This window comes from Thermobia domestica, chromosome 5 (assembly GCF_964235325.1).
Source record: "Thermobia domestica chromosome 5, izTheDome1.hap1.1, whole genome shotgun sequence".
Classification (NCBI taxonomy): Eukaryota; Metazoa; Arthropoda; class Insecta; order Zygentoma; family Lepismatidae; genus Thermobia; species Thermobia domestica.
In genome coordinates this window covers 278,021,969-278,036,578 of record NC_137458.1, presented here as the reverse complement: position 1 = coordinate 278,036,578, position 14,610 = coordinate 278,021,969, and the positions used below count along the sequence as shown (strand labels likewise).

The 14,610-nt window shown below is 35.0% G+C and overlaps 1 protein-coding gene across 1 annotated transcript in view; it reads right to left on the bottom strand.

The window, feature by feature from the left end:
* The window catches only part of LOC145686648 (Golgi-associated PDZ and coiled-coil motif-containing protein-like), a 116,998-nt gene extending 103,129 nt beyond the window's left edge, over positions 1-13,869 (bottom strand). The window contains exons 1-2 of the mRNA XM_081760129.1: positions 13,743-13,869; positions 4,407-4,534 (exon numbers count right to left, since the gene is read on the bottom strand). Coding sequence (XP_081616255.1) covers positions 4,407-4,534; positions 13,743-13,830 — 216 coding nt within the window. The 5' untranslated portion in view covers positions 13,831-13,869. The remainder of the gene's footprint in view (positions 1-4,406; positions 4,535-13,742) is intronic.
* Between the last annotated feature and the right edge of the window lie 741 nt (positions 13,870-14,610).

The following is a 14,610-nucleotide window of genomic DNA, read 5'->3' as shown; positions in this document are numbered from 1 at the left end:
TGCTGTATAAGTTCAAACTGGGGTCAAACGCCGCTGCAGCGGGGAGGAAAATATGTCAGGCCATTAGTGAGGGTGTCTTGACTACGCGGACAGTGCAGCGGTGGTTTAACAAGCTTAACCCGAGAACTACCAAGCGGGTCCATTGGACCTGTGATTATACTTTTCAATATTTTTATTTTCTTCATGAAAGTTAATTTGTTGCGCTGTTTTTGTTTTTTCATACAATAAAACAATGTGAAAATCTTATAAAATTACTCCATATCTTCGATTCTTAATTAGGGTCCATTGGACCCGAATGGTAGAACATGTGTGTAAAAATGTATGGTAGTTGCAGGGTTAAGGACATTGACAAAACACTCCAAGACGCACCACGTGCCGGAAGACCAACACATGTACAAAATGAAGATCTTCAGGCAGCAATTGAGGCGAACAGTTTCCAGATATGCGAGGAACTGGGACTAGAATTCAGTGTGAGTGGAGAAACCATTCGGCAACACCTCCATCAACTTAGGAAGCTTTACAAGTTGGATCGATGGGTCCCACATGATTTGACCCGGGCCAGAAGGCAACGCGGGCAGACACCTATGTTTCTTTTCTGTCTCGTCTAATGAAGCAGACATTTTTGGACAGGGTGTTGACATGTGATGAGAAGTGGGTCCACGGCGCCATCATCATTGGTTAGCATCCCATGAACCGGATCTAAAACAGCCGAAACCAGCACTGCATCAGAAGAAGGTCCTTCTGTGTGTTTGGTGGTCTGCTCGCGGCATCGTGCATCGGGAACAGCTACCAGCTGGTCAGAGCATCAATGCAACTGTGTACTGTCAGCAGTTGAGCTGTGTTCACGAAAAGCTCAAAACTCTGGAGCCTACACTTCCGAATCGCAAAGAAGTCCTCCTGTTACAGGACAACGCTAACCCCCACGTGGGTAGAATAACCCGGGATACCATTCTACGCCTTGGATGGGAAACACTATTGCTTCCGCCATACTCCCTAGACATGCACCGTCCGATTATCACCTGTTCCATTCCTTGGACAATCACCTTAGAGGACACCAGTTCAAATTCCTAGTAGAGGTGCAAAATGCACTTGATACCTTCTTCGCTTCACGGCCCACCAAGTTCTACCGCGACGGAATCCATGCCTTCCAGAACGTTGGCAGAAGGTCTTCGATGTTAATGGGGACTATTTTGATCATCTGTACGTCTTAAGTGACATATCGATGTTCGAAGGTGGTTGCTGGAAAAATGACAGAACTTTCTTGGTTACCTTTATACGTTGTATTTATTGATCTAGAAAAGGATTTTTTATCTGTATGACGTTGGTGGGGTGGGAAGTAGTAAAGAAGTTCGGTTGAAATGAACGGATCGGAGACTTACATATGAATCAAGTGGTAAGTATTAGAACAAGAGAAAAAATAGAACAAGAGTAATAAAGTCGGTGGATTTGACAGGGATGTTGTCTCTCATTACATTTTTTAATATTTATCTATAATATATAATGGGGACAGGTCTGTACAGAAGAAACGATATTAGGTAGAAGGTTTGGTGTTTCGAGTTTGTAGATATCGCTCTGAGCAATCTGAATGAAACCATAGTATACGAAAAGTTGGATGAAAATAATCATTTAAATGGAAAAAAAAAAAGTCCATGGTTATTGGAACGAAGTGGCCTGTGTGAATTATCGAAGTAGGGGGAAGAGGAACAACAAGTGGATAATTTTCGATACTTAAATATTATTATTGTTATGGACATGAATTAACTTGCTAATAAGTACAGAATACTTACAATGATTATTCTAATGCTATAGGGCTCATTTATGTACTTATTTGTTTAACAAACTTCCAGATACAGCCTCTGATGCCAATTTACTTTTAAATTATTGAGAATCAACAATAATAACAACAGGAAAGAAAGTGGAAGTCGATCAGAGCTTATATTTAAATGTCAGGATTTGCTTTGTATCATGCGGATTTTTTTTTACAAATATTTCGAAAACCCTGAAACTGGTTTTCATTTTTCATGTCTCTAGTACGTCTTCTTAATGCCATGTTAATGTTATAGCTTACTCATTTATTTATTGTGTGAATGTTATGACAGGTACATGTACAATTCCATCCCTAATTGAGAGAATTATGTTTTCATAGACATTAGTAACATTTTTACAATGTTGCACGAGCCTTCATATATTAATAAATCAAAGAAAAAAGTCACTCTATCCCCAATCATTACATTTGTGTAAGATGCCAAAGGAAACCTTTTTTTTTTTTTTTTTTTTTTTTTTTTTTTTTTTTTTTTTTTTTTTTTTTTTTTTTAATACAGAGAATGTATTTCGAAATAACACTTTCGTATAGTATAAAGTATATGATACGGAGAGTAGTTTCCGATCTCTGATGACAACTTTCAAATACAGTATGCGGCCAAACAAACAGTACTAAAATCACAGTGTTAACATTTATTTATTTGTTGTACAACATGATGAAACATAAGAAATGTTGTATAATGGATGTCCACTAATTCTTACTCAACACACATTGTAAATTTAAAAGGAATCGGGCCTGTACATCATGTGCTCAAAATGTTGACCATTACATCGCACACACAATCCTGTAAATCGATGAACATGTTAGTGAACACGGATTGCTGGAACGACAAAGCAAATGACGCGATCTTCTTTCTTATCTCCGGTATAGTGGTAGGGGGTTATCTGTTCGGAAAACTGCTTCCTTCAGTGTACCTCATATGTAGCCATCTAGAGCAGTGAGGTCAGGGTATGGAAGGATAAGGAAAATCCGTTCCACGGGAAATCAAGTAAAGTACAGACTTTTGTGGACAGAAGGAGAAGTGACTCACTTGCAGTGTAGGCAGTAGCTGTGTCTTGCTTCATTCATTGTTGTTGTAACGAGATTTTTTGTGCGGTAAAAACCGCACAAATCATGAAAGAATGGGCCAACAATCAATTGTCGATTGACATAGCAATCAAGGTATACGCTGAAATTAGAATTTTTCCTTATACTGTTATATCGGTATATTATTAAGAATGAAACTGAGAATGTTGATACTCGCATCCTGATGTTAAGATATGTAAATAAGGAAGAAGTATCATGAGATTGTTAAAAATAATAAATACAGTAAGATTTCACCATGTCGACTGTAATGTATGAATCTAACATTAGGAGAAATGAGTTCATACCAGTGTATCCAATTGGTTTAAACCTTTGTAATAAGAATTAGCCATAAATCAGAATAATACTCATGGAATATATATATATATATCTATATCTATATCTATATCTATATATATATATATATATATATATATATATATATATATATATATATATATATATATATATATATATATATAATATTAATATTGTAGTTATTCAATATTATTCTTATCAACGGAAAATCAAAATCACGGTGTTAAATGTACTGTGCAATGTAATCGTCATCACGCTGAATTTGTTCATATTTCCTTAGCACTTACCTGACTCTTCTGATCGTATAAGATATAGTCAGATTCGATATGTCCACGTCTATATCAACATGGTGGTGATCCAAAAGTAACAGTTTATTTCACCCTTCAGAAATATCCTTGTGCGCAAACTTTACGAAATTCCCGTGGAATGTGACATGTCGCTACACAAAATTACGAAAGATAAAGCCCTAGTATCTCGCTGTGATACGTCCACAAATAAACATTACAAGTGGATATGCAGTTGCCAAAACATCACCAAGAAGTTTATAAATTGTTGCTTTATCACATTGAGATTCCTGTTAAGGAGAAAATGAAAATTTAAAGTTGTGTTTGGATAATGTGTATGCTTCTCAGTGACTGCAACTAATCTAGCGCGAGTTATTACTGCTCAAGGATAAAAATATTTCCATGATAAAACTCAAGGATAAAAAAGCAATGACTTTTTTTTTAGAGAATGATCATGATTACCGCTAGATTCAGCGTGTAACTATTTAAAGAGAGAGAAAAAAAAACTATTGAACTGAACTCTGATACACGCACACACCTCTTTGCCCCATTTTATAGCACGGAAGCACGAAAAAAAAAATCCTTTTATTAACATTCCAGTGAAGGCACCGGATGCATCTTCCACAGATTTGTATGTCTTTTAAACCTCTGAAAAGATCCTGGGAAACGGGTATTGCACTTTCAATGGCTTATGGAAAACTTTAAAAAGAGAACAGGACAAAAAGGACAAGACTACTGTGCGGGTCTTCTATATGGAAATTACAGGGCTTAGCTAAGAACGAAGAACAGATACGTTTCGTGCTCGGGACACACTATTTAAATTATACTGAAAATTGTCACTAGAGGCCGACAATAGCCATCCGGAAGCAAGTAAATCGTCAGGCTTCAAAATAACAGTCTAATTATAATAAAATACTTACCTCAACCTTTGCACTATTCTGAAAAATGGTCTGTGCCTTGTGGGTTAACTGAGCAAAACATGAACTCAGAGTTGACATCTTCTGACGAGCAGTATACAACAAATCGGTGTCTTCTGCATCTAAATCGGCTGTAAGAAAATAATGTATCAGATGTGACACCTTCGACAACTTTAAGTCTGAATAACAAGAAGTAACTATAATAATACAGCATTGAAGAAAATAATAATAATAATTATTATTATCAGAGTTGGCAAAAACCATGGTTTTTATTTAAAAAAAAACGGTTTTTTTGGTTTAAACCAGGTTTTTATGGTTTAAATGATTTGCTCTATATATCATATATGGACAGAAATAAGTTTGTTTCGCCTTGATGTTATTACGGAATAACCGGGTTATGCTGGAAGGGGTCACATAAGCTTAAAGCGGAATAAAAACCGCTTCTCGAGTTACATCCGAGAGAAATTGTCCTCCATTTGAACTCGGAACCAGGACTAATTGGCCACAAATGCGATACGTCTGCCGACTCACTCACGAAGGAATCTTGATAAAAAAAAAAAAAAATACGTTGTACTGATCTTTACATGCTTCTTAATATAACTGTCAAGAGTCATTTCAGAAGGACAAAAAGATAAACAGTTGCACAAGTGAAACCATTATACAGAATTACATATGAACAATTTCAAAGTACTACGGAGTACAGAAGAACTAATTTAGTTTAAGTTAGTTAACAACGACTTTTATTGGTCCAAATTAAAGAAATACCCCGACTTAATCTGCATATCAATAAGAAAAGTGAATAAAGATACGAATTATTTGAGTCCACTTTGGCTCAGACTCATTTATACATAAATAGATACCAAAGATACTTATTTCACTAAATGCCTCTCGTGGGATCTGTATGACTCCCCCCCCCCCCCACACACACAAAAAGTACCGCATTTTCGATGTATTTTATCCATAGTAAACATTGAAACGAAACAATATTTAGAATTTTTCTTCGATTGCAATTACATAATAATAATAACAACTACAAAAAAATCACAAAATAAACATTCAAAAACTTGTAAAAAAAAAAAAAAAGTTGCTTTTGTAGTATAATCTTTTTGAGTAATGAATGGGGAATTAGGTCTGAATATAATACGAATAATATACGGGAGTGAAACGTGATAACTCACAAATGTGTGTTCATCAAGATTTTACAAACACTTACACTTTTACGAACATTTTTTGTTTTTTGGTTTAAACCATTTTTTTTTTTTTTTTTTTTTTTTTAACTAGCTGGTTTAAACCAGCCAACCCTGATTATTATTATAAACAATTGTCGAAAATAAGCACTGCTCACTGCTCTATAAGATGTGTGTATTTAGCTGAAATTACCATTACGTTCTCATTGGAATTTATTTATCCCTTTAAAAATATTATCTTAATATAATTTTTATGGAAATAAAATATAAATTCCAATTTAGTATGGAATATAGCAATGAAAAATAATGTCACGGTTTCTTGTAACAGTATATTTCTGTAACGTAGACGCTGTGTTGTTCAAGGAAGGACAACAGTAATTGTGCAACAGTCCATGTAGCCTAAGTGGCTAAGTTTCGACTTCAAGAATGTATGGCTCTCTAAGGATCGTAGTGGTCAACACATCGATCGATCATGGTTAACCGAACATCCGGCTTCAATTCCCCACCTAGTCTTTTATATATATATATATATATATATATATATATATATATATATATATATATATATATATATATATATATAACCCTTTGCAATACAATGAATCATTGAATTTGGAAATGGCGCGAGCACTACACAATAATTACTATTCTATCACTAATAATTATTATAAAGATCGTCTTATCACTTAATAAAATTCTTTAGATCTTCAAATAACTATAATCTCAGTTACGCCAATTTCTGATTTATTAAAATTTCTTACACTTAAAAACTTTCGACTCCCCTGAGGCCTTTTTCAGTGGAAAGACGAAAGCTTTTAAGTGCAAAGAATTTTCAAAAATCAGACTTTAACGTAAGTGAGATGATGGTTAAAATTCCTGAGCGTCTTAGCATATTGTTCAAACAATTAATTAATTGTGTAACATGTGGTTAACACACCGTTTTCCATTGCCGTAATTCTGGTTTCAAGCTGGGACGAAGCGTAAAGATAACATTAATTCGGTGCAACGACATTCCGCAAATTTTTCTAAGGATTAGATCGTTGATCTCTGTAATCTATGGCTTATTAACAAGGAGCAGAAAGTGCTGACATTACGCAAATTTCCACTGCGACATTGCCAACAACAGGATTTAGGAAATTGTATGAAATTTTGCACCGAAATAAAACTTATAAGCGCCATTCCTTTGTAAGGCATAGCCTACTTGTATTCCATTCTAGTATTTACAAAGCAAACATATATATATATAAACAGAACATTTCACGTTTACAATTTGAATCCTTGGAATTTAAATCCTACACCTTTTAAAAATGTCATATGTTCCTTCTCACGGTTTATTTGCGAATTTCTAAACTTAGTGTAAATTTCCTCATGACGAACTCGCTCCTTTTGACTTCTGTTGGTCTTTGGACCTTTGAAATTCCTTTCATTATGGACGTCATTTTCGTGGTAGTTTCCATCCTTAAAGTTTCACTAATGATTCTCTAGTTTATTGGTTCTTGTTTGTATTATCCTCCTCACTAAAATTTGGTATTAACTCTCGATCCTGATTGGCTCGTTGTGATTCTTGTTTCTCAATGGCTTGTTATGTTATTGTCTTCTTATATCCGCAACCAGCACACTGACCACTCATCCTTGTAACAATTTATCTATATATATAAAAGAGAACGTACAAAATCCTTTGTCCGCTCATCACGCTAATACGGCTGAACCAATTTCTTTCATTTTTGGGGGGTTATTAGGATTTGGACCCTAGATGGTTTTTATCATATCACTTTAATTTTTAATTACCAGTGTCTTGAGATAATTGACCATTCAAGTGTCCATAACGTACAAATCCTTTGTTATTAGTTCATCATAGGTAAAAATAAACGTATTTATATGCAACCCGCATGACCGTGTCACTCGGCGGGTTAACATAAATGACAGGCGATATACAGCGGAAAATAGCTTGAATCTTCTGTTTAAAATTTTTTAATTGATTTGCTTATTTTTACAGACACTTTTACAATATGCCAGCACCGGGATGACCGCAGCGAAGCGGGGCGGGTTAACATAAATGACAGGCGATATAATGTTAAGATTTACTGCAATCTTCTATGGTTTTTATCATATCACTTGAAAGCGAAAAAGTAAAAATTATCTAAGTAACAAAGTTTATTGCGTTCCGGGGTGACCGCAGCGAAGCGGGGTGAACGCTGCTAGTATGATAATAAATAATATTGTGAAACCCTAAAATAGGTTCGGAATCTACCTTAAACGTGACCGATTTTGTGACGTAAAAGGCAGTTAGAAATTCCCGGATGCATGTCAAACGGAGACCTTTTGTCTGGGTTGCGAACCCCAGACCATTCTCATACATGAAATTACTGAATGGGCTTGACATCCACCCAGTTCCTCCGAGAAGAAATTTGAAATAATGCACGTCTTGGGGGTGTAGAAAACGTAGCTCAAAATTAATTATAAACATGGGAATAGAAATTTAGAGATAAAATTCGATAACAAAAAAATAATTTAAAATAAGAATTTAATGATCTGATGTTGAATAATTGAATAATCACAGAGCATGGTATGGACTGGTATGAGTTTAAGGCTAGTTTTAGACGGAAGCATTTATCGTAGCAAAAATCGTATCATCGATATCCTACCGTGTAAAGTGGCAAATGTTATAGCATTTCCCATGCCATGGCATATCCTATGGCATTTCTTGTCGTTCTTACCTGCTCTATTTCGTAGCATTTTCCCCAGCATTTCTGCTCCGATTGCAGCGCCGTGGTGTGTTAAAAGGAAGCGATGTGTGGGAAATTGAATTGTAGTGAAGAAAAATGAGTTGGAGTAGGGATACTATTATTATGTTGTTTAAAAATTATGAGGAACATCCTTGTTTGTACAAAGTTAAAAGCGTGCAGTTTCACTATACGGATACACACAGAAATTCATTTAAAAAAACTTGTTCGTTTCATTTATTGGTGTGCTCTTGCATTCTCCGGTGCAGGTTCACTTTAAGAGGTGGTAACGTGTAGTTTACTATACGGATCCATAGTATAAGTAGTAGTAGTAGGAGGAGGAGGAGGAGGAGAAGTAGTAGTAGGTGTATTCATAGTAGTAGTAGTAGTAGTAGTAGTAATAATAGTAAGAGTAATAGTAGTAGAAGTAAGTAGTAGTAGGAGGAGTACTTAGTAATAGTAACAGTAGCAGTAGGTGTAGTAATAGTAAGAGTAGTAGTAGTAGTAGTAATAGTAGGAATAGGAGTAGGAGTAGGAACGGGTAGTAGTAGTAGTTGGAATAGGAGTAGTAGTGGTAGCAGTAGTAGTAGTAGCAGCAGCAGCAGCAGCAGTAGTGGAAATGGGTTAGAAGTCCCGAAGGGGGTGGTTGGGTTCTGTTTTCGATAAAAAATGGGCAAATTACAGACTTGCCAAAATTTTATGGCATCTTATTGAAAATTACGTGCATTTCAGGTTCGACTTTAATTTCTATATTTCCACATAAATACACATCTCAGATGTAAGTGCACACCATATTTCCATTACTTATACACTACTCTATTAAAACATTAGAAATTTCTTCTGTAAATTTTAAAATCTATGGATCTGTATAGTATAACTGCACCGTTAAAAGTCCTTTGTATCATAATAACCATATGCGAAAAAGGACTTTAGAAGAAATAGTGATTGAAATATCTGTTTTTAGTTTTGGAGCCATAATTGCGCTCTTCTCCAGTGATTTGTTTGCTACGTCACAAAATGCTTATCAAAGTGCTACCGTGTAAAAGCACAATATACTTTTGATGCCATAGAATATTATACGAGATTTTTGGCAGCACATCTGCTACGAGAAATGCTACGATAAATGCTTTCGTCTAAAACTGGCCTAAGACTAGAGACTTTAGACTGGTAAGATTTTAAGAAGACAATGCATAATCACTTACTTTTGGTAACGGTGATAAGCAGAACCTCTGATGGACAGAATGACGGAGCAGAAGAACTAATAATGAACGCTCTGACTCACAAAGTCTCGACGTCAAAATACAACTTCCAATCCTCGGAAGAGAATCCGGTAGTATTTATATGATTTTTTTCCGTCATGTCAACATTCTTTGTGCATCTTCCTAGTTCTAGAAATCATAGCCGGTCATTTGCATTGTAGAAGTCAAGGTACTCTAAATTTTCCATTGGATTATGAATCCTGAAGAATATTCAAACTGCATACATTGCCTATTTTATATACATTTTCCAATTCAATTAAATATTTTGTTTGATTACATTGTGGTACACAATAATATATAACAAGACTTTCTTACAGCAACTAAGAACAGTAACTAAAATGCGAGTGCAAATATAAGGATCGTTTATAGAAAGGTAAAAGAACAGTTACTAAGATATGTAGTAGACACCCTTAAAATACGTAAACAAATGCTTGTTTGTGATTGGTTAAAACTGGAAAATGTAAACAAGTTTTATCTCTGATTGGTCAAATGCCTATCCACGATATTAAAACGGAACTTCTAGAAATATTTATATTTTTTTGTAAGTTTGTTTCTTTACAGTTTTCCAATAACTACTTTCTTACAGTTTTGATTTTACAATCTTACAGTTAGACAAAACACAGAAAATTAATCACTGGGACATGTTCCCCCGTCCCCCCTCTCTAATGACGCCCGTGTACACACATAATAGCGATAACTGAAAATGCATTTGCCATCCATTACTTTGTTTGTTGTTGTTTTTTTTTTCCTAAAACGAATTGCGTTTTGGTGACTGTTTTTATTAGTCGAAATGCTTGTGGTATTGATGGCGACGTTGCACAACATTTTTTGCGCAATTTCCAATTTTGTTGATTGCTCATTAAGGCTTTATCTGTGTCAATAGATAAGGGAGTGAAAGTGTAATATTACTTTTATACTAGTATTTAACCATTTGGTTATAACACTCCAAAATGGAACAAGAACATTTTTGTTGCAAATTCAAAGAGTAGTTGTGTATAACATTAACCTCAGGACCTACTCTTACAACTGGACGTACAACACAATGTACTTTAGTTTAAATTGCAGCGTACAACAGCCAACAGAGTGGTAAAGCACGTCGTTTTACTTGTAGTGTTTACTGTTATCACATTTCTCAGACCATTTACGTTTGTTACTTGAGTGAAGAAAGAATGTAAGTGTAAGAATGAACTCTGTAAGTTTTTATTTCATTATTATTAGTCAGTTACCTAGAACACCAATTAGTGATTACGAAGATAGATACAATGATAATTTTATAAATACTACTGCAATTAAGTTTTAAATTCTAATTCTCAATTCACTGCCGCACTCCACTCAAACCAAAGGGCAAAACAACGGTCACTGTTTAAAGGGAAATATATGCCACATTAATTTAATGAAACATCCTATTTTAAAAATGGCCGATTCAACTGTCCAATTTATTCCTGTTTTAATGTCATTGTGTCCCCCTCATCTGTTCGGTAAACGGGCTAGTACTTGCTTTCGGGAAGAACACCCTCATATACATATCTCTAAAACTTGCAACTGCAGATTTGAGTGTTACTCGTCTGGACTGTGTAAAACACCTCTATTTCTGTAGTTTTGAAATGCTCCTTAAGAACCTAAAAATACATAACGACGATGAAATAACATAGAACAAATTCAGTCATAGAACATAGAAAAAATTGTGAAATTTCAATCTCATTTAACGAACAGAAAAGCTGGCCACTTCAGTACTAGCTCAGCTTAGAACAACAGCTCAACAAATGTAATATCGGGGTCAACACCGGCCAGAACAGCGTCCAGATTTTCATGTTATTTGATTTAAATTCAAATTATTGATTCTCCTTTGATCAAATATACTCTTTAAACAACAAGATGCAATGATTATCTAAAACACGAAAAATAAATCGAAGTTACTCTGAATATTTTCACGAACAAGGCACAAATTCGTGAATGTCTGTAGCTAATTAAATTTACAATAAAAGCTATACTTTGTACAGCGGGGGACACTTCTAAATGGTACAGCCATATGGAGATTTACGGCTAAGGTGTACCATTTAGAAGTGTCCCCCGCTGTACATTAGATTTGATTATGTTGGATCTTCGGAAAACTGGAAATATTTGGATATTAGCCTTGTACTAAAATCTTGAATAAAATTTACAAAAGAAAAACCGAAACATGTAAAAGTAATCCAAAATGACTGATATTAGTGTCAAATCTTTAGTTTTCGCGGACGCTTAGATCAAAGATGACACTTCCATTAGCGATGACTTGTAAATTCAGCTTCCATTGTATCCGGCCGGGGATCAGCGGAAGGGGGGAGGACATACCGAGGCATGTAAAAATAGCCCAAAATGACTGATAGTGTCAAATCCACAGTTTTCGCGGTCACTGAAATGAATGGTGATACTTCCACAGGCGTTGACTTCCAAATACAGCCCCCATGCGAAGAATGTGTATATTCAGCTAGTACAGAAAATAAATATATATTCGATCAGTATAAAGTTAGATATGTTATAATAACGAAGACACAATTATTTAAATGTGTTAATTAATTAATTTAATTTCCAAAAACTGAACTAATAAACGGGGTGAAGTGCTGTATCGCCTAAATTTTAGGAAATTTACCGGGTCAATTGGATAATTATTTCAGTTTGCGAGGGAGAATGAGTGAAAGTCAGGTAAGGGGAATAGCAAAAGTTACGAAAGTGGTTGTATTTGTTGGTTGTTTTTGGATGTTGTAAGGGACACTGTAAGTGGAGGTGGATAGACTATTTCGCGGAGGGTAATAGTATACATGAGAACCCCATGATCTGCGTTTCTTCTGTGTTCTATTACCACTTCTACATGAAATACCCTAAATTTTCTACGTAGTGCAATAGTAAGAAGTATCCATGTGCACAACACATGCGAATGCGTTAAATCCCCCCCCCCCCCCACACACATAGTCATAGATAAAGTATAAGGGCACTACACATGCAGATATAAAATACAGGTACGTTCTTTTTTATTTTCGTATTAGTCGATAAGTAAATAAAAGTCGCTTTGTTACCCCCTTTGTAAGTTCGTACATACTCAATGAATAATCCCTAAAAGTATGAGCGTCCTGCTCCTTCGGGAACTGATGCAGCTTCATGTATACTATATCCGTACAGAAAAATTTGGACAAGTCTTTAATTTGCCCATTTCAAGTCGAGAACAGAACCTAACCAATCTTCAGGGCTTCCAACCAATTACTACTACTATTTCCTACTCCTATTCCTACTTATACTATGGATCCGTATAGTAAAACTGCATGCCTAATAACGTAATCTAATGTAACCCAACCAAATATAATGGAATTTAGTACATTTTGGTACTTTTTTCTCGATTTTCAAATTGGTCCGACGATGCAGCAGTAATGCCAATAAACGAATTGTCTTTAGTAAAATCCTGCTCAACTGTGCAAATTTTACTGATCTAATTCCGGATCACGTGACAGGTTAAGCAATAACACGGAACTGGTCGCAACCAGTAATCGATATAATATACAGGTCATTGTACGTACTGCTTGCGTAGAATGTAAACCGTAAATAATGCAAATGTACAGCATACTGACTTATTAAGAACACTCTTACGGGTGTTATACTGAATAATTTTCTTTCAAAATCTACAATAAATACTGTACATATGCTTCCATTTCTTATAAATGGTGCCGCCCACTTTTTACTTATTTTTTTAAACAATATTTACGTAAATTTCATGATAGTATTTCCTTTGGTGTTAATAATTCCTGTGATGATTACGTTTAAGCGTTTTGATAACCCAACTAGTTAATATGTAATATTTCAGAATTGTTAATTGACGAAAAAGAATGTGTTGCTTTCTACTTGCAGACAGGAAACATATTTCCGGTAATGTTATACTCTTTGTCCCTGCATGGAAATAATGTAACACCATACGTAATACGTAAAACAGACCATGAACATTTCGAACGTCCATACATGCCTTGATTTTGGCAAACCCGATTGATAATTCATTTGCAACCACACTTATTAAGTTTGTTGACAAATGCACTATTGCACCGGCACTACAAACATTTCTTAAACAGTTACATATTTACTAAAACAAATCACATGACATTATAACTATATAGCAAATATCCATAATATAGCATTAACTATGCATACCAAGTAACATGTCCAAGTCCACAAATGCTTTGTCAAATTCTTTTTCTAAAATATCTAACCAACGAAAACTTAATCCCGTAGCAGCCATGTTTACTGTCAACAGCTGACGTGTGAAGCGTCCCAGAGAACCATATTTAGGAACAGAAGAAAAGCGGACTGCGAACAGAATATCTTCATTTATTTTGAAATGGGAAGTATAAATAATTCAGTCTAAAACACGAATTAAGTTATTCATTTAAACATAACAGGTACTGAAATGTTATCCAAGTTATTTATGTTTAAATAATAAGATATACAAATTTTGTCGTGCATAATTTTCTCGACGTAATTGGAAGCAATATTGTTCTGACAAACCGACCCACAAGTTAAATTATTTATGTATTACTTGATATAATTTACTTACTGGTCCATCACTGAGCAAAACATGGATAGTATCGTGTCTAAACTTTAATTAGACTGAGTTTGAATATCTAGTAATATAAATGGATACTGAAATAATTAAAATAACTCCGATAACAGGAAATAGGCAAAGTTTTCAAATCCCGCAAATAAAATGTTATATCTCGCAGAAATCTGCAGTTCGACACAAGTATACAAGGCTACCAATTTCTCTGCAAATTTGGGGGTCCCATTCAGATGCAGAAGGTATATATGAGGATTTTAAGACAAATTTCATTCAAATTATGCCAAATATTGTATATTCATAAATACAATGAGGGGGCCCACATGAGCTTTGGGGGGCCCGGGCCCCCGCACCTCCCAGGATCGGCGTCCTTGTAAGTATATTCAGTCTACGCACAAAATACAAAGCAGAGACAAATTAATGTAAGAAATAGGTTGATAATTAGTACTATTCTGCTGTAATCAT